Here is a 20,342-nt window from a genome sequence, read left to right as displayed (position 1 = left end):
AAAAGTCTGCTTCTGACATATTCTGGAATTCAGGGGCTCCTCAAAGCTCAATGCAGAAAACTTTTTCATGGCCTTGAAGTCAGCTTTGACCCTTCCTCTCTCTCAAATCATTTACAGTGACAGTGCCAGCCACCTCATATATAGTCTTTACTGGGTGCCAGGCTCTACAAGCTTTACCTCTTGATGTACTACTCTTAGCTTCCTTTGCAGAAGAAGAAAGTAAGGCCCGGGGAGATTAGGCAATGCAACTGGAATCACCACCCTAATATGCAGGGGATCTGGGGTCAGGAGACTTGGCAACATGGTCCCACAATCTGTACTGCCCACTGCTTCTTGGAAAGTGGTTTCCCCGAAAATAAGACCTAGCCGGACCATCAGCTCTAATGCGTCTTTTGGAGCAAAAATTAATATAAAACCTGGTCTTAGTAGAATATAAAACCTGGTCTTATATATTTGATATATAACATTGTATTAGTTTTAGCTGTACAACATGATTTGACATATGTATATATTGTGAATTATCACTACAATAAGTGTCATTAACATCTGTCATCACACATGGTTACAGAACTTTATTTTTATTGTGATGAGAAATTCTAAGATCTGTTCTCTTAGTAATTTTCAAATGTACAGGTCTTCCACTTATTTTGTTAAATTTATTCCTACATATTTTATTATTTTTGATGCAATTGTAAATGGGATTGTTTTCTTAATTTCTCTTTCTGATAGTTTGTTATTAACACTGTTTCCCCGAAAATAAGACGTAGCCAGACAATCAGCTCTAATGTGTCTTTTGGAGCAAAAATTAATATAAGACCCAGTCTTATTTTCTTATAAGACCGGGTATAATATAATACCGGACCTTATATTAATTTTTGCTCCAAAAGATGCATTAGAGCTGATCGTCCGGCTAGGTCTTATTTTCAGGGAAACAAGTATATAGAAACACAACTGATTTTTGTATATTGATTTTGTGTCCTGTGACTTGAAAGAATTTGTTTATTCTAAGTTTTTTGTAGGAATCTTTAGGGTCAGTGTGTGTTAAATATCGCTTCTGTAATTTGTAAAAGCAACAAAATGGTTTTTAAAAGGGTTTAGAGAAATGACATTTTAGAAGAATAATTTGACAAGTTATATAGTCATCCATTCCTCTAGAATATAACCTGTTTTGGGATTGGACCAAAGAATCAGGAATTAAGAGTGCCTGGACTACTATTTCGACCCCTTGAAAATTGTAGTGAACTTACAATGTTATGCCATTTGTCTATACTGAGGATCTCATCTTCAGAAGCCCTATGGAATATATTTAGTGTAAAGATGGTGGAATATGTTATTCTTGACATGATAGTGTCTTCTTCACAAGAACTCACAGGAGAAGCTTCTCCCAGATTTCAGTATCAGGAAGATTTGTGCTTCTCTCAAGCAGCTGGTCTGGTTTTTATTTACAAACACTGAATCTTTTAACTGATCTGCTTCTTTCTTTGTATTTCCTCCTCTAAAGCTCAGAACTAAGGTATGGCCTTCTTTTTCGAACTTTGCTTTTCCCCTTTGCCTTGGTTTCTTCATTTACTTCCTGAGAGTCTTGTTTTGTGTGTCCTTTTTGTAAATGACCTCATTTCTGTTTGTGTAAATTAAAGAATGGCTTAGTGGCTGGATGAGTAGGTGCATGGATGAGTAGATGGATGGATGGATGGGATAATTGATGTATTTGTAGGGGTTTTTTTTTCCTTTAAGTTTTATTTTCTAGAATCCTATAAAATAAGATTAATTCCAATTCCACAAGTTTGCCTTTTAAATATTTGATGACAGTTATTTTCCCTTGGTTGTCTCTTCTTCAGGTTAAAAATCAGAAATATTTATATGAAAGTCTTTATAGCAGAGTCAGTTCCACCATACCTGAGGTGGGTTTCAGTGTCCATTGGGCCGATGCATTTTTTCCTTATTGCTTGATTAGCCCTCCTCTGCCTCAACTGTTATTCCTTCAGCAGCCTATACCCCCCTCCATTCCTACAGCCCTAATGTCCGTTCTCCAGGCCCCGCTTCTAAGGACACTGCTTCACCCCTGTCCTCTCCCAGAGCTTCTCTGTCTATGAAATCTCAAGATCCAGTTTCCAGTGTCCTACTCCAGTGTCCTATCTTTCTTATCTTTCTCCAACTATACTTCCTCCCCAACATCAAGAAATCCACACTCTCAAGCCTTTCCATTTCATTTAGTCTGCCACTCCTAGTCTTTTCTTTCCTGCCCAAACCCAATTTCTCTTTTTCTACCCAGGCTTTCCTCCACAGTGTATCACCTCAACCAAAACCAGTCTTTAAGACCAGCTGACATGTTCTTCTTTTTTAAGTAAATTTTTGTTTTTCCTAAAAGTGTTTCTATTCTTAATTCAAATCATTAATGCCCATGATCAACTGGAAAAGTTTTTGAGTTTCCACAAGTTTATCTGAATTATCAACCAATACGTGTACACTGGCACTTGAAATATATTTTTATGTCTCAGGCATAGTGTCAAGTGATTTTTATACATTACCTTAGCATTCATTTCAACCATCCGAGGTAGGTACTCTCCCCACTTTATAAATGAGAAAATAAGCTCAGAGAAGTTAAGCAACTTGCTTATGGTCAAATAACTAGTAAAATCTAGAGTCCAGAGATTCACCTGGGCTGCCCAACTCTAAACCAGTATGTTAGTCTATATAAAGTCTTAACAAACAATCATATTCTACCACAAGAATATAAACAGAACCTTAATTTAGGAAGCTATTTTTATCCTTGCTTCCACATTGGCTGGCATTGTGTATTTAGTTGTGACTCGATGGTTCTCATTTTTATGCCGAGCATACAAAAACCCATACTGTTTCTTTTTTAAAAATATCGGGCTAGATGTACCAGATATTTTAAAGAAATGTTTTTCAATGTTTAAAGTTAATGAAGTCAGACCAGGAAAGAAACACAGTTGGCACTTAAGGAATTGACTGAAAGAAATGGAAAAAAACAATATCAGTTGTTTTTGTTGACCATTTCAGGTTTTATCCATGAAACATTTCTGCATTCCAACAAATAATTTGTTGAGTTATTAAATATTCCTGGCCCAGATTCTATAGTATTTCTTTAATAATACTTCCTTTAAACAGCAAATAACAAATAATAGCTACCTTGTTTTATATGTGAAAAAATAAAAACTGATGCTAATGTGATGCTATGTAGCTACAACCACAGCCCTAATGATAAGATATTCTGTGAGGTTAAACGCAGGTTGAGTAGTTCAGTGGTTAAAAGTATCAGCTCCTGAGTCAGGCTGGATCGACCTCCTGGATCTTCTAGTTATTGGCCGTATACCTTTGGGCGCACTACTTAGCCTCCCTGGGCTGCACGTTTCTCACCTGCACAAGGGAATTAATAGTCCTTAGCTCCTCCTGTTGTGAATGTTAAATGGGATAATACATGTAAAATGCCTAGCACAGTGCCTAGCAAATGTAAGCATTCAATGAAGCATAATTATTATTTCTACCATCATCATAACCAATGAAAAGTGTCACCCTCCACAGCAACTGACAAGCTCATATTTAAAGCTGTGCATATATTTATATTTCGTTCTTTGGAAGAAAGGCTAAAATGTAAATTGCTACTAAATTTTAAGTCAGAGCATGCTAGAAATAATGATAGTTAACATGCCAAAGTGAATTGCCAGAACTCAAATACAGCATTATAAATTTCAGGAAATAACTGATGACATTATTAATAATAAACAGATTACAGATATTTATTAAAATAAAACTAGGTGTCCACAAAATGCTTAGGAGCACTCCAAAGCAGAATCCAGAACCCTTTAGAAACTCTAACACTCTTCAAGAGACTGGTGAAAATAGTGAAGAAAATGCAGAACCTTTGGAAGACTTGGCAGGTATCAGAAAATCCCCACAAACACCAAAAGAAATAGGAACAAATAAAAGGGCAATCATTTCTATAGAAAGCTCAGAAGCACACCAAAGCACAAACCAGGCCTAGCAAAAACTCCCATGAACACTGAGGACACTAAAATACAACCAGAGCTCATGGAAGACCTGGCAGCTATCTGAGTTTCTTATAAATGGCAAAAGAACCAGAAGAACAAATAAATGATGAGAAGTCCACAGAAAGCTTAGGAACACTTGAAAGCAGAATCCAGAACCAGCAGAAAGTCTAACAGGCATCAAGAGGCTGCTGAGAACATCTAAAGTAAAACCAGAACACTTGGAAGACCTGGCAGCTATCAGCTTCCTGCAAACACCCAAAGAACCAGAGGAATAAATAAATGGTGGTGATGTCCGCAGAGAGCTTAGGAACAGTCCAGAGCACAAACCAGAACCACTAGAAAAATCCAAGAATATTCAGGAGACTGTTGGAGACAACTGAGGAAAAATGCAGACTCTGTGGAAGAAAGTATGACAGGCATCAAAGAGCGTCTAAAAACACTGAAGCAAGCAATACAGCTGCAGAGAGAAAGCAATCAGAACTCCATAGCTCCCAAGTGAAAATGTGGAAAAGGTGAAAATCTCACAGGTATTGAGAGATTGTTTGGACACAAAGAAAAGGCAGAATCAGTGTTAAGACCCAACAGGAAATTGTGGACACAGAAGATAAGACAATCAACAAGAAACTCGGAGAAGCTCCCAGGGAGATGTGTGAATCAGCCCAACTGATAGTAATCAAGAACTTCTGTGGAAAAGACTGAGACTGAACCCATAGAAGACCCGACAGGCACCCACAAACAAAACACCTAAAGAAAAGGGAAACTTAAGTAGAAGACTTGACAGGTGTCAAGAACATCATGACAACCCCAAAGCAGAGATGTGAATGAACAGAAAATCCTACAGGTACAAAGAAACATAAGAAAATTCCTAAGATATCCTGTAAATGATTTGGCACATATTATAAGATTTATGGCATATTCAAATTCTAAATTCTAAAAACGAACTCACAGGAAACCTTTAGTAAGGAATCAGCTAAATTACAAGAAACACCTAAAGTATCTGTAATAAAAGATGTGAAAACCAAGAAAACCAAGTAATAGAAAAAATAGTAGAACATAAACAGAGTGTACACATTTTTCAATAAAAAAGATGTAGGTCATACAAAACTTTTTTTAAACACCAGAAGAAACCCTGAAGCCAACATTTATTAGTACTTTATTGAAACCATCAAGAAAAAAGCAAAATGCAATTGAAGACTTCTTGGAACTCAAACACTTATGGCAGAATCCAAACAAAAGATATGAAGTTTGGAAGGTGACTATAGTGGATTTCAAGAAATGTTTGCTTCGGAAAAAATTAAAGATGGACCAGAAGATCTCAGTCAAAAAAACTCCTCTTGTAATCCTTGTGAATATGAATCCAAAACGAATGTCTCTGAAACTGAAGATGGGTGGCCAAAGAACATACAAAATAGGGTTAGTCAAAGAACAAGATCTGCCCTAAGAAACGAGGGATTTTCAAGAATCAAAACATTTGCTTAGTCAAACATATAACATGCAAGTAAAGACGAAAGGAAAGAATTCAGAGTCTCAGTTGCTACATAAACAGAAAAGATTCAAATAAAGACGCAAAGAATACTGTGAAGAGCTTCCAAGATAAAAATTTGAAAGGTGAAGAAGCTGTGAAACAGGGTGTCACATCAGGGGAAGAAGTAAAACTGGTATACATCTATAGGAATCTGATAGCTTGGCTGGTTCCACAGGGGTTATTCACATGGAGAAAGGTTACAAATGAATGAAGAGTTTGCAAGAAAAAAATTAAATCTACAAATGAAGATACTTTTAAGACCCAGGAAAAATAAAATCAAATTTGATTTGATTTGGTAAAATCTTTGGTCAGTACACAAGAGAAAACCTATATAAAACAGGAATAAATCCGGAAGATTCTAATTCTTTGTCAGATGAAACAAACATAGCAACAAAGAAGCAGAAGAAAAACCACTGACAGTTCCTCAGATAAAATCTTAAACAACTGGTAGGGATTCTTCAAGATCATCTAGAATAAGAGAAATGTAAAGTTAGAGGTATCTTCTCGTCTACTCAGTAAAACAGAGAATACCATACACAGAGGAAGTAGAAGAGGAGCCTGTGCAGAAAATCCATAAGAAAGCAAAAGATACAAAAATCAATGGTAAATCAAGCTATCTTTGAGGTCTAGAGGCTCCAATAAGGTCTTGTCTGCAAAGGTAGAAGTGCATAAGATCTTCATCTCCCAGTACAACTAGAATGTGACTGCAATAATGGTTGCCAATTCATTCTTTGATTGATAAAATACCTCAGCCTACCAGTTATTAGCTTTTTTACCAGTGGAGGAAAGGAGAATGAAAAAGTAAATTGTAAACTAGTGAAGGTCAGATATAAACTTGCCAAATATTCTATTACTGATTGGCTGCCTGCAACTTACACTTTTGGAGAAATGGTTAGTGCTGGGTTGCTCAAAGTCAAACAACTCATCACTGTTTCTCTCAGTCTGGAAATCCAAATGAATTATGATTCATGAAATTTTTACAAAAGTCAATGCAGAATATTGTAGAAATCTGATGACCACATTCATGTTTATAACATACCCGTTTCAGCTCTGAATTGATGCCTTTATTAATTCCACTTGAGAGAAACTGTATACATAAAGGACAACATTAAAGTACTTACCACATTGCCTTTTAAACTGTTGGAGCCATTTCCTTAATATTCCCTTTGGCCTTTACAATTGAATCTTGTTTTCCTTATATAGTACACCTCATGCCCTTTGGCATAATTGCCAATGCCATTTCCCATGGTTGAAGCACACTCACATTTGTAATGTGGCAATTAATGGCCTCTTAGAACTATCATTTTATCTCTAGAAGACATTTTCCCCTTGGTTATGATATTGAATGCCAATAACAAATTGCTTTTAAGCAACTGGTGATCATATATATATGATATGTATGTGATTTAGAAAATCAATCATGTTTTCTCACATATCCAGGACTACTATTTCCCTACACATGAGAAGTCAGTGGAAATAAAATATGCTTGAAATGTTTTAATATGTGAATTACATTGATAACTGAAAACCAGGAGCAAAGGCTTGGTTAGTACTAGAGAACCTGGCACTCTCGGGTGGGTTTGGTTAAAATGGGTCCTTATGTAGCAGCCTTGCAAAAATTAACAGTCACAGACTATAAAAATATGTATGTGTAACTATTTTCTATATTAATAACTATTTTCTACATTTCTATTTTCTAGTAGTTCTATGGGATAAATAACTTCCAGGCGAAACCTGTAAACCTGAACACCCAGGTAGATACTGGCCTTCGTGCTTTACAAATGTTTCTACCCAGGTAGTCTATCTAGCCTCGTGAATACGTAGGTTCTGTGTGTATTAACATGGTTTGTTCTGTATGTGTGTGTATTACCATGAGACATGTACATTTATCACTAATACAAATAGTTCTTGAGGATGTTTTTTCCCACAAAATTATGCCTGAACAAATTGTGCCTGGTAAATCAATGAACTGCAAGAAGAAAAAAACAAAGTAAAGTCAAACTCATTTTTATTAAACTGAGATGTGAATAAAGGCTTGTGTGATGTATAGGGAAAGAAACAAATGTAAAATTTGTTGCAGTTTTAAAATTCAAGAGAACCTCACTGCGTGATTGGTGTTACATTATAGAAATTCTGAATTTTAGGGAAAGAGATGTTCCATAGTTGATACAGGGGAAACATACTTGGTCCATATTATAAGTGTATTTTTGCAAGATTTTCTTGTAAAGCTCAAGATATTAGAAGCAACCACTTGTAGGACAATCAACCCAACTGACAATAATCAAGAACTTCTGGTTCTTCATTTATATACTGGTATTTAGATACTTATATTGATGTTTCAGATATGGGTGAATTTTAAGAAGTGTCTAAAACAGTGTACTCTCAAAGCATAAATCATTTAAAAGAATATGGCCATTTTCCTGTTTGTTTGACTGGTCGATGATATTGATAGTCACATATCAATAAAATTTTAGTGTTTGAGTAATATTAATATATGCAATTATACAATATAATGTGATTTCATTTAATCTTGTATCATACTCAATTGATAGTCTCAACTCCTGGTGCTTTTGCCAATTCACAGCTTAAAATTGCTTTTAAATGACACAGATACACATTTCAAGTTTTAATACACTACCATATAGTCATACATCTGATATAATTTGCACAGAGAAAGATTTTAATGTTTTTCTGTTTTAATACACTTCAAATGATTTTAATGACAGGGTCATTAGTTTTTAAAAGTTTAGAGTAAACCATTCTCTTCTATTACAATTGAGACATTTCAAGATTTCTTAGAACTATCAGACTTTTTCAACCAGCTTTTAAAAGTTTAAGGTAACCAAATCATTTTCTTCTAATACAATTCAGGTATTTTAAGATTTCTTAGAATTGCCAGACTTTTTCAAGTATAAGAACATTTTGAGATACACATGTGAAGTCCATGTGTATAATCTTTCTTAATGTAATACTCATCATTCCTTAAGCAAGGAAACCTTTTCTGTTTTCCTTTCATGATAATCATAAACTGTAATAATTATATTGTATACAATGTATATATTGTACATAGACAATATGCATATGTACATTATACATATATTTTAATATTTCATATTACCATTTGCTTAAAGGACATTTCATAGAATGGCAGAACTGTTACAATGACATTTTTTTTTCTTAAAATAAGTTGACTGAATCCTTCTGTAGTATATTACTGCACAATTATGGGTTTAAACAAAAGTTCCAAGTCACAGCAATTTCTTCTGTTCTGTAGCATGTTGTGACTGTAATTCCAAATGAAACATGGAGGGCAAAGTGCCTGACATTATGCTTCACGGTAGGCGTATATGGATTAATCATTTTTACATATAACTATGTGGTAAATGATACAATTAAGACCTAGACTATATAATGCATAGTTATTACTATAAAAAGATATATTATGCCACAGTACTAAAAATAATATATATATTCTTCTCAAATAGTGAAAATAAGATATCCTTCATGTTTTTTATGTCACGTTTTCTCGTTTGACCATGCCTCTTTTTTCCCCATTGTAAATGAAATAATGTCCATTTTTAAAAACAATGACAGTGTGGGCAATTTCCAGGCCAGTAAGGCCTAAAAAGGGTGATAAGACAATTATCTTGTCATTAATTGGAGAAATACCCTCCTGATGCATTCAATACATGGTAAAAATATAAAAATAAAAGACAAATATAAATATCTTCTCAGTTATTGAAAAATCAAAAGTCCAACTGTACCTTATTACGAATATGGTCTTGGATATACGTAATTCCTGTATCTTGAATAGGTACAGCAACTAACTGGGTATCACGGGGAGCCCCCACCAAATTGTGAGCCATCAGCTGTGACCATGCTTGGCCAGGCAGACACGGAGGGGTTTTGGGAGTCCTCCTCAAGGGAGGCGTTCGGTCATACCTACGTGCTTCTTTCCGAGACACGCGCGCAGCCGTCTCCAGCCGCTGCTGTCCCCCTACCTCTCCTGGCCCTCTTCTCTGTCCTGGAGGGAAAGGAGTGGAGCTGCATCCCTTCCCGCTCATCCCTAAAGGATGCTGTCCTTCTCCGACGCACTAAAGGGCTCACGCTTTGTGATTCGGGAAGCAGGCACTTACGAGTGAACACAATCCGAGGGCGGGGACCGTCCTTCCACGTTGCGCTCCGGACCCGTCGGCTGCTGTCGCCCCTGCTGCGCGTGCCTAACGTTTCCTTGAACCGAATGAAACGTAGGGAAACTTAAGATCGCAGAAAAGTACAGGGTGGGGGTGATCCCAACCCAGTGGCTGGGTGATAGGCGATTGGGCCGGGAGGGCAGGCTTGGTCTGAGGCAGTTGGTGGTGGCCGTGGCCACTCCAGCCGTTGTGACCCACCCGCAGCCCCCAGCCCAGTTCTGTCCGCGGGGTCCTCGAGGAGACCCGGGCGCTCAGATGAGTGGGAAGCGGCCCTCGCTGCCGTCGGACTCCCCAGCGCCGCCGCCACGAGGGCGGCCGAGCACCGACACCGGCAGCACGACCTCCCCGGGGCTGAGCTGCTGCAGGCGCATGGACTCCTCATAGGTCGGCAGGTACTTGACCTCCTCGTAGCTGGGCAGCTGCAGGAAGACCGGCGACACTACCCGCAGCTCGTGCTCGGAGACGCAGGAGGGGGCGGAGAGCCCTCCGCCCCCACTGCCCCGACAACCGCTGCCACTGTCCAGCAGTGAGTCCTGCGAGCCGGCGGCCGCCTCGTCCCGCAGCAGCGCGGGGGAGTCGTCGTCGTCGTCGTCCGGCCCCGCGGCTCCTGGCGGCCCGGCGCCCCCAGGCGGCCCTGGCCGCGCCTGCCCGGGCCTCGCCTGGCCGCGCGGGTACCTGCGGGGGCTGGGGCAGATGATACGCTGCAGGAAGTAGCCGATGGCGAAGAGCACCAGCAGGATGAGCAGCCCCGAGAGCTTGCGGACGAACCAACCCACGTTGTCCAGGAAGGCGTGCAGCGGGAGCTTGCAGCAGCGCACGGCCGTGGCGTTGGCCGCGTCGCAGCAGCGCTCCCGCTCTCCGCACGCCAGCTCCGCGCAGTCCCCGCCGCCCCGCGAGGGCGCCGCCAGCGCCAGGAGCAGCAACAGCAGCAGCAGCGCTGGCGGCGCCGGTGCCACCGACAGGCCCTCGGCGGGGACCCCGGGTCCCCACATGGCCGACGCAGACCGTCACTAATGTCTGGGGCGGGGGATTGGAGGATCCGTCTGTCCTCCTGTCCGCCGGCCCCTCCTGGGGCGCTCCGCTCGGTCCCGCGCGCCGCCCCCGCGCCTCCGCTACCTGCGGCCAGAGCAGTCCTCACTTGGCCTCGCTGGCGCGGAAGGAGGAGCCGGCGGCGCGCCGAGGCTGCGGGAGGCGGCCGCTCCTCGCAGCCCGAGCAGCTTCCTGAGCTTCTGACCTTAACCCCGCGCGCCCAGCCGCCGGGGCCAGGCGCAGGGCGTCCGGAGCCGCCCAAGATGGCAGAGGCATCCTGTGCGGGGCTGCCGCGGGCATCTTGGCCCCGGCCGGCGGCGCTCTGCCAAGACCCCCTTGTCACCCTACGGGGCTGGAAGGGTTAACGCTCCGCGCACAGCTCGGGAGCATCCTGATCTTGATTAATTCAGCCGTCGCGCTTTTCCCCTCCAGACGGGCGGGGTCTGTTGCTCGCGTAGGTGTCTCAGTTTTAAGTGATTGGATTTCCCCAGGAATGTTATTTAAATTGACTTGCGACTGGGATTCGCTTACCATCCTTCTTGTGATCTTTCTGATTAAAAATGGATGATGGCCATTAATGGCTAGCGCAGCGCCACAGCCGTCCCAGAGCTTGGGGGTTGGGGACCGCTGGATGGTTCTGTTTTCGGGCACATCCAGGGCACTGGGAAGCCGGCACCCCCCGGAGACCTCCTGAAATGATAAGAGAATTCCCCGGAGAGGTTCAGGTCGCAGCACCACAGAAGTATCCCCAGCCTTCTGCGAAGGTGACCCGAGTGAGTAGACCAAGTTGAGGAGAGGGGGCGTCTATCTTCCCAGTGACTCATCCAACAAGCCCCCACTGCACTCGAGAAATAGTAGGGATTTGGGTTTCAGGATAGGAGGCTTCTCCTTCAGTGTAAATAACACATCGGTGAAATGTCAAAGGGGAGTTGTAAGTGGTTGGCAACGTTCCTGAGCATTGATCTGCATCCAAAGGGTCTCTTTCAAGGTTATTCTTATTTGCAAAGTTTGCCTTTAGATGGAGTCTGTGCTCCTACTTAGCACATGGGGCAGAGTACCTTTCCTTGAAGTCACCACTCCCTGAGCGAGCCCCTTACTACCCAAGGGAGGGATGAGTTACCATACACCCTGACCCGCTGGCGCATCTGGGCGGTGGCCTTAAGCAGCCTCTTAGAGCGACACCACGGGGAAGCCCCGAAGGAGCTTGCGCTTTTATTAATGCTGAAACAATCATCTTTTTAGGATTAGGATTTATTCATTCCCTCACCCTTTAAATACTAGGACCCCTATAGGGAAACCAAACGGGAATACGACAGTCATTAAGAGAAAAAAGTAAAAACAAAGAGACAAGATTCAACTGTAGGTCAGATAAAAGCAAAGATTTCTCAAAGAGTAAGTCATATTTTATCTCCCTAATAGTTTTATGGACCACGGTGGTGGTTTGATTTGGACAAGGCATTGCCTTGCCTAAATGAAAACATTTACAATATTTCTGCTGTTGGGAACACCTTACTTTGCCTCAAACTCCAAAACAATCTGTTCTCCTTGTGGAGAAGCTCCTAAGTGTCACTCAGAAGAGATGCTTCATGTGAAGCTTGGTGAGCACAGGTCCTTCTTTCTAAGCTCTCCAAAAGCCACAACATTTCTCTGCGGCATGGCCTATGTCTCTGTAGGGAGGCCTTAAACCTATTGTGTAAAGCCTGGTAACAAGGGGTTTCAAATTGTAGTAAAATAATGGGATGGAAATGATTCGTTTTAAAAAAGCGATAATTGTATTATTCTTTCATTCACCCATTCTTTTGCCAAATTTACATTGAATGTTTTCTGTATGCAAGGAACTCTGCTAGATGTTCACCATTGTGGAGAAAAATGACTTCTCTTTCCCCAGCATGGGGTAAACTGAGGTTTGCGCTCCCGCTCCCCGCTTCTAAGAAATGGAGTCAAGGAGAGATTCCACAGAGGGAAACAAATGCACTTTCCTCTCTGATCTTGACTTGTTCTCACTTTTCCAAAGGAAAAATAAAATTAATGAGTTTCAAACATTCTAAGGCATGAAGGCAGTTCCTAGCCTGAGATGGGCTTTAAGTATAACATTGGAAAAACATGAAGACCCCTTTAGGTTTTCCTTCTGATCCTTTAGGGTTTCTGTGAGTAGCAGTAGGAGCAAATAGCAAAAGTAAAGGGGGTGGTACGGTTGATGATACTTAGGAGAAAGAGCCCTGATATTGTTATTTTGAAATTACTAAGCAGCATTTAAATTGTTTAATTTCTGTCTACTCTTAAGGATTCGATTTTTTTTTTTTTTTGGTCAAATATTAGGACACAGGAGAACAACATAGATCTTATATAAAATAAACCATTGGCAGAGTTACTTATGAAAACAAAGACAAGGATAAGGTCTGCAGAATAAGTATGGAATGGATTTTTATTTGATTTTTTTTTTCGTTCTGAACTGATAACCCCAAAACATCATCCATTAAAGACCCTCTACAGAAACTGGCGCCCCTTTATTTCTTTTCTGATCTCTCAGCCTCACTTAATTCATTTTTATTTGCAATGTAATTTATTGTGTACAACCTTTGAAGGAAAGAAAAGAAACCTTATAGCTTTAAAAGCCCCAGAAAAGACATGATCTTCATTACTCAGCATCCTTATTCTTTATATTGGTTTAGCACACAAATGAATGGAGCACACTTAGCTCCCAGAAAGTCATAAATTCAAGCCCCTTAGTGAGGAAGAAGAAATTTGATTATATGTTCCATAGAATAATTGAAAGATAAGGGAGATCACAATGTAAAAATAAAAAAGAAACTTCATTTTGTTGAAAATTGGCACCAAATTGTGTGTAAATAAGTGTGTGCAAGAGAAAACACACAGATGGAAAGTATATGGGGACTGACTTTTATCCAAAAAGCATGGTCTCTTAAAGTATAGCTTGATAAAAATTAAGAACATTATGCTTTATGTTGCTGTAGTGCTTGAATAATATATTTTTTAAAAATTTTATCTTCCTCACTTCTTTTGCATTCAGATGAATGAGTGAAAAGCCATACTTTTCAACTTTTTAGAGCAGAAGAAAGTAAACAGAAAGAAACAATCCTGGCTGCTGTTTTACCTGTGCTTCTGGGAGCTGTCCTGACAGCTTGAGAAAGACTGAGCAGCCCCATCCTGCAGCTTTCTGTTCTTTCACATGATAGTTGGTCCACAGGGAATTTCTCCCTGATGTCCTTATGGCTTCAAGCCTGGGAAGCAACAGCTCTGCCCTTTTCATGTCCCTTCTTCAAAATGTCTAAACATGAGCAATTGAGACCTTGTAAACAAGCCATCCAATCCATAAGAACACCTCATTTGGAGTGTGCAGCAGTCACTCCTACTAAGTTGGTATTAAAATTGATTTATTAACCTCCTTGTTTTATTTGCAACATGTCCTCCCTGAGCAACAGTAAATTAAGGTTTTTATTGTAAATGGCCTATATTTGCATAAATGTACCCTCCTAGAAATGATTTGTGATCTGAAATAATCTGCTTTGAAGTTCTTTTCAGATTGTATTTCTTTCATCACTCATTTAATAAATGTTTAATGAGGGCTCACTCTGAGCATTTTGCTCTCTTCTGGGGATACTATGAAATCAAACTGTGCCCTGTCCTCAGGGAGCTTATTGGGGGAGGGAACAACAGACACTAACCAGCCAAATTAGTGAATCACTAATGCTAAACAATAACCACTGATCATGAAGGAGAAGTGAGGGTCCTCTGAGTTCTTACACTGGACGTCCTTGTCCTTAAGAGGCAAAGAGGAAGGGTGTGTTCCAGGCAGAGGAAACTCATGGGGACAAACTCCTGAGGTAAGAGGACCCCTTCACTTGTCATCTTTTACTTTTGGGGCAAAACCTGTGTGATTTCTAGCTCAACAGTTGAGACTCTCTCCTAGGTTAGCTTTAAGAAGAATCAAGCCACCTCTGCTGTTCAGTTTTAAACCAAACCTGGTTCTCTGCAGAGGTCTGTCACAGGTTGTATGATTATAGTTACCTCTGTAGTCCTGCTCGGTTTCCTCTTGGAGACCTGGAAAGCTCCAGAAATGTTTCTTGTTCTTTCCACCCCTGACTCGGAGTGGAACTTGGATTTCAGTTCAACATTAGGAATTGGCAACTTGCTGACTAAAGCCTTCTCCAAATACTTGAACTAGAGAAAAGTCCAAGTGAGATGGTTTGTGTCTTTTGTTCAAATTAGGCACAAAAGGAAGTAGAAATATTTCTCCCATGCTTGAAGTTAGAAACAAAAGATTGAGTATTTTCTGGCTCTTGTGAAAACAGTATCTGCATTTGTATTTGTCCTTTCAGCTTTTCAAAGCACTTCCGCATGCACTGTTTTCTTTCCTGCTTACTACATTCCTGTGAGATGAATTGATTATCATTCCTTCCTTCCAGGTGAAGAGAGGTTAAAACACGCGAACAACAGAACAAATTGGTGGCGGTGCTGAAAGTACAATCCAAGGCTTGTGGATCCCAGTCTAGTTAAAAAGGCATCTCACTTGCTCCCTGACTGGGGCTGGGTCCAGTCAGTGGGGGAAGCGTTTGTTTTCCCTCTGACAACTGATGTGTTGAGGGGCCAATTGTGAGCAAAACGGCTGAGAGCTGAGCTGGACTCTATTCTAGACCACGAACATGAGATTTTTCTGAGGAAATAAAGCTTATATTTCTGTCACTTTTGTGGCCACTTTTGGTAACCCATTAATAATATTTTAGGTAATGATGTGACAGGCCAGCTATTTTTGTATGCATTTCTGCCAAAAAAAGAAAAAAATTCCCCTCCTTCATTACATTACATTCTTTATCCGTGAACTAAGCCATCTGATCTTCAATATACTAATAGTATGTGCTCGGGAAAATAAGGATATATTGGGTTCTAAAACACAAAATGAATATACGATATTATTTATCAGTGCCTTAGCATTCTATATGTAAGTTTTGCTTTGGAACAATTTATCAGTTAATTTCTCATGGCAAATTTTATTGCTGGAGATATAAAAAAAAACTTACATATTATGAGACATATTTAGTGAGGCTAAGAAGATCTGAAATTAGCATTCCAGTTATATAAGTTAAATGAATTTCTTTCTCACTCATGCCTTTTAAGTGGTCAGATTGTTGAAGTTAGAATATACTTGTCAGTAGGCTGACATACCAGCCAAATGCTCATATTGGCAGAAAAGTCATACAGCATGAAATTACTTCATAAGATGAAATAATTTTATAAGGTGAAACATTTTTACACTCCAATATTTAAACTTGAAACTAGTAATGTACTCTTTGCCTACCTTTCATTACAGGGAAAAATTGGTTGTGAATACCTTCTTCCTAATGTTCTCTGTGACCCTGCATGGAGTGTGAGGTGCCTTTCTAGCTCTGCATCTTGCCTGTGAATTTATAGTTACAGGACAACAGGACTAGTGGCACTGATTGAGCCGGCCGTTAGTCCCTGGGTCGGGCGGTGGTCCATCCACCAGCATCCTACTTCTAATGTTAGAGGCCATGGAATAACTGTCTTCTAAGACACTTGCCTTTAAAGATTATGAATATAGCCCAAATTTCCTGTAACAATTTTCCTTGTAGATTTACCCAACTGTGAATTTTAAAAGAGTCTTTTGGGTGTAATCTTAATCTTCTATTTTGGACTCCTTGTCACCTTTATTTTGGACCCCTTTTCTTTCTGCACCCTTTGCTTCCATAAAGGGCTACCCGATACAGCTGCCAAACCTTCTGCTTTGGATTTCCGTTTTGCTGTTCCCTCTCCCAGGAATTCTCTTTCCCCATCTCTATAGGTCAAAACCATATGAGACGCAAGTCCAATGTCACCTCCTTTTTAAAATCTTATATTACACATCCCAAACCCACCTTTCCCACTAGAAGTCATTTCTTTCTCCCTTCTCGGAATGCCCTTAGTACTGTTCCCATTTGTGGTAATTCTCATTTTCTACCTCATATTTCAAGTGGTTATGTATATATCTTAATCTTAGGGTTTCTGGAAATCGATTCACAGCAGTAGGCTGTGTCTGTGCTTCTGTAGAACAGTGGTTCCCCATCACTTGCGTACTGATACCCTTTGGACTACTTTGGGAGGCTCACCGGAAGGTTCCCTGGACCCACGTTCTGCCCCCGCCCACTGCTGTGTGGTTGCTTGAATGCACCTCTTCCCTGCCTGCCTGTGCTCTATTAGAAATTCATGAGGCCAAGTTCTCAAATGTCCTGTCAGCGCGCCATCTTTCTCATAGTCCCAATTCAGTGCTGGTCACTCTTCTGACCTCCAGCAGCAAGGTTGATCCTCCTGAAACATAAGTCACAGGACGCACTCTCCATTCATTGTCTCATGGGAGAGGCCTCTCACCATAACGTGTGTGGGGCTCAGCTGGGACAAAAAGAGCTGATGAGAGTTTGGGGTGCCCCATGGGCAGCTTACAGGACTCCGAATGCCATAGCCACACGCAGGAACCTCTGCCGTGGCAACTTGTACACAATAAGGAATTAATTAAATTAATCTATGGAATTAATTTAATAACCTAAGTGTATGAATCTGTTAATATTTTCATCGTATACTCCTCTCTTGAGTAACAATTCCATGGTTTCCCTACGGCAGAATGAGGTATTTTATCTATGTATGTTTTCATGCGAAAAGAGGGCTTCCCCCATGTTATAGTGACCAGTAATTTAGAGAACAAGCTTTTAGTTACCGAGTGATTTGCCTCCTGAGGCTCATATGCTTCAGCTACTGGAAAACAATGTTCATATTTCTACTGTTACTACCTAGGTCAGTCTTGGCGATTTGCTTTTAGATCCATTCTTCAACCTTTGTAGCTCTGACCTTTATCACAGGAAGGCTGATCCCTACAGGGTGTGAACATTCCTCTGCTCCCAGGATTCTGGCAGTGTTCAGGCTGCGGGAGATTGGAGGTGGGTAAAGCCTGGGGCTTTGGCAGCTCTTCCATGGGCTCCCATGGGAGGTCTGCTGTGGGTGACCCCAGCCCCTGGCCTTCCCATGAGAACACTGTTCCCTAACCACTGTTGCTGATCTCTGGGCTGCTTCCCCATTTCCTGGGGCTTCTTAGCTCTTCCTGTGTACTCAATTTCTTGTATTTAATTTAATTCCCTCTGGTATAAATACTCAGAATGGTTTGTTTTTCTGGTTGGACCTTGACTCATAATAACAGTGCCCCTTCTCCAGCTCTAGGGATGCAAAGATAATAAGTTATGTGATTATTCTGATTCTGTAGACTGACAGGAGTAATGTTCCCCCCTCTGCTGCCTAAGCTGGTCCCATTCCTCCCACCCATCCACATGGAAAAGTTGGCTTCCATTGCTAGTGACAGTAAACATGCTAGTACTTCCATGTGACCGTGGGCACGTAATCTCTGGATCTGCATTTCCTCATCTGTAAAATAAAGGGTAACATAATACCTACCGCATAGAATTGTTGTAAAGATTAAGCGAATGAATACTTATAAAGGGCTGAGACTATTGCTTGGCACATAGTGAGTTATATAAGTGTTGGCTATTATTATTTGACCAAAAAACACACATAATCTTTTCTTGCCTGTTAGTTTGATTCTGAAAATGGTGAAGTAAAAAGCTAATTTGTCTTAGGGTTATCATGACTTTATATTAGATTTGTAACTTGTCTTCCTGAATTAGCCAAGACAAATGGAACCCATTAACTTTGTAGTATTTAATATTGTCCCCGAGCTTTATCACTGGCAATGCTATAAAAATTAGCCACATAAATTTGTTATTGCATTTGGAAAATGGTCGTAAGCCTTATGTCTCGTATGAAATTCTCCCTTTTGAATTATTTGTTTTAGAATTCAGAAGGAAAAAAAAAAGCCTTGATTGGTTTTCTTATGGACCTGTTAAAGTTTTCTTCTTTTCATCATGGTAATTATGTAAATGGCCATGTATCTCTTTTTGCTTTGGTTGCTGGGGAGCTCAGAACTAAATTTAAAGTTTAGTTATAACGCTTGTGCTGGCTCCTTCCCCCAACCCCCACCCATTTTTATGTTTCTACTTTAATATGGCCTCGGTTTTCTAATTCAATTTATTTTTTGTTTGATTTCCTCTTCATATTTTGCCATTTATATTCATGTTATAAGTGTGGTACATTCTTTGTGGAGTAAAATGTGACATACATAAATAACACTGAGTTGGTAGGATTTTTAGAGTATGATGTGAGTTTTCATCAATATGTTATTCTGCGTCACCAATTATTTTTAGAAATTAATCTCAAGGTAAAAGATTACAGTCTTCGGTAGGTATATTTCTCAGCACTGACTGTCTTAAGAAGTTGAAGTGGTTTGGTCACAGGCCTCAGTCATTTTTATTTCAGAATCAATTATAATAACCTTTACCAAAGTATTGTAGAGCATAAATTCTATGAGATGTTCTTGTCATTTGGAAAAAGGGTTGTGGTCAAGTAAGTTTGGGAAATGCCTAGTTACAGAAAATTTCCACTGCCATTTTTTTTTAAAACTGAAACGCCAGTTAATATTTTGAGGAACTAGGGTTCTCCAGTATAGGTGAATTTTCCGTAGACTTGGTTTTGCCCACCTAATGTAGGCAAGTGCCACTTTTCCAATAAGTCCACAAGATCTGAAAGGGTTTTGTTTTTTTTTTACCATCAATTAAGAGCGTTCCTTAGAATCTGGAATCTTGAAGATTTCTTAATTTAAAAAATAAAGTTCATCTTATTGTAATAATGAAAGCTCATTCTTTGGAAGTGAATGCACAGTTTTAGTGCTGGGCCCTCACTGTTTTTGTTTCAAGTTTACTAGTCTGGACAGATATATAAAATCAATGACCATGTCACTACTGAGACATTTAAGCTGTTCAATATCATTGAGCCACAATTTAGTTTTAGACAGAATCAGATTAAAAGTGAATCTAAGAATAGAGTTAAAGGGATCAAGCTGTGAATATAAGAATTTTTTAAATGACATGCTTGGAAAACAAAAATAATTACTTTTGAGCACTTTTCCATATATAAACCTCAAACACGAGAAATAATTTTATTAAGATTGACAAGCCTAATGTAAATGAAAGCAGTTCAAAAAGACATTTAGCAGTGATTTGCTTTTTCTTAAAGCTGAACAAAATGGATACTGCTAAGTGGAACCATCTAATAATATAGCATTCTGGCTGCGTGTTTCTGTTTGGTTCCAGAGAGTTTATGGTTAGCATTTTATGCTTAACATTTTAAAAATGCTCGCACATGTATTGTTTATTTCAACAACAAGATGGATCAAGAAAATATTAGTAGGCGCAGTTAGGCTGGGTGGTTAGGAATTCAAGCCATGGAGTCACACAGACCTGGGTTTAAATCTGGCTCTATCACTGACCTGGGGCAGGTCACCTAACGGCTCCAAGCCTGTTTCCTCTTCTGTAAAATAGAAGCAATAATAGAATATAATTTATAAGGTTATATGAGGATTAAATAAAATAATCCAAAGTGCTTGATGTTTAGTAAATACTCAATAAGTACATTATTTTAGAGAATGTAGAAGAAAATGAGATTCTAGAAGAGTGACTTGTTCAGGGT

The 20,342-nt window shown here is 40.1% G+C and overlaps 1 protein-coding gene across 1 annotated transcript; it reads right to left on the bottom strand.

Annotated features, from left to right (window-relative positions):
• Positions 1–7,529: 7,529 nt before the first annotated feature.
• C17H3orf80 (chromosome 17 C3orf80 homolog) lies at positions 7,530–12,097 on the bottom strand. Its single transcript, XM_019732054.3, has one exon. The coding sequence runs from the start codon at positions 10,721–10,723 to the stop codon at positions 9,983–9,985; it is 741 nt and encodes a 246-aa protein (XP_019587613.3). The 5' UTR covers positions 10,724–12,097; the 3' UTR covers positions 7,530–9,982.
• Between the last annotated feature and the right edge of the window lie 8,245 nt (positions 12,098–20,342).

The sequence above is a fragment of the Rhinolophus sinicus genome, chromosome 17 (assembly GCF_057876585.1).
Source record: "Rhinolophus sinicus isolate RSI-liver-muscle chromosome 17, RSI-T2T, whole genome shotgun sequence".
Lineage (NCBI taxonomy): Eukaryota > Metazoa > Chordata > Mammalia > Chiroptera > Rhinolophidae > Rhinolophus > Rhinolophus sinicus.
Note: the sequence above shows the minus strand (reverse complement) of the source record. Positions and strands in the feature narration are given on the sequence as shown.

What these genes read in the sequence shown, in the direction of transcription:
- C17H3orf80 (XM_019732054.3), bottom strand. Translation starts at nt 10,723, where the DNA reads ATGTGGGGACCCGGGGTCCCCGCCGAGGGCCTGTCGGTGGCACCGGCG.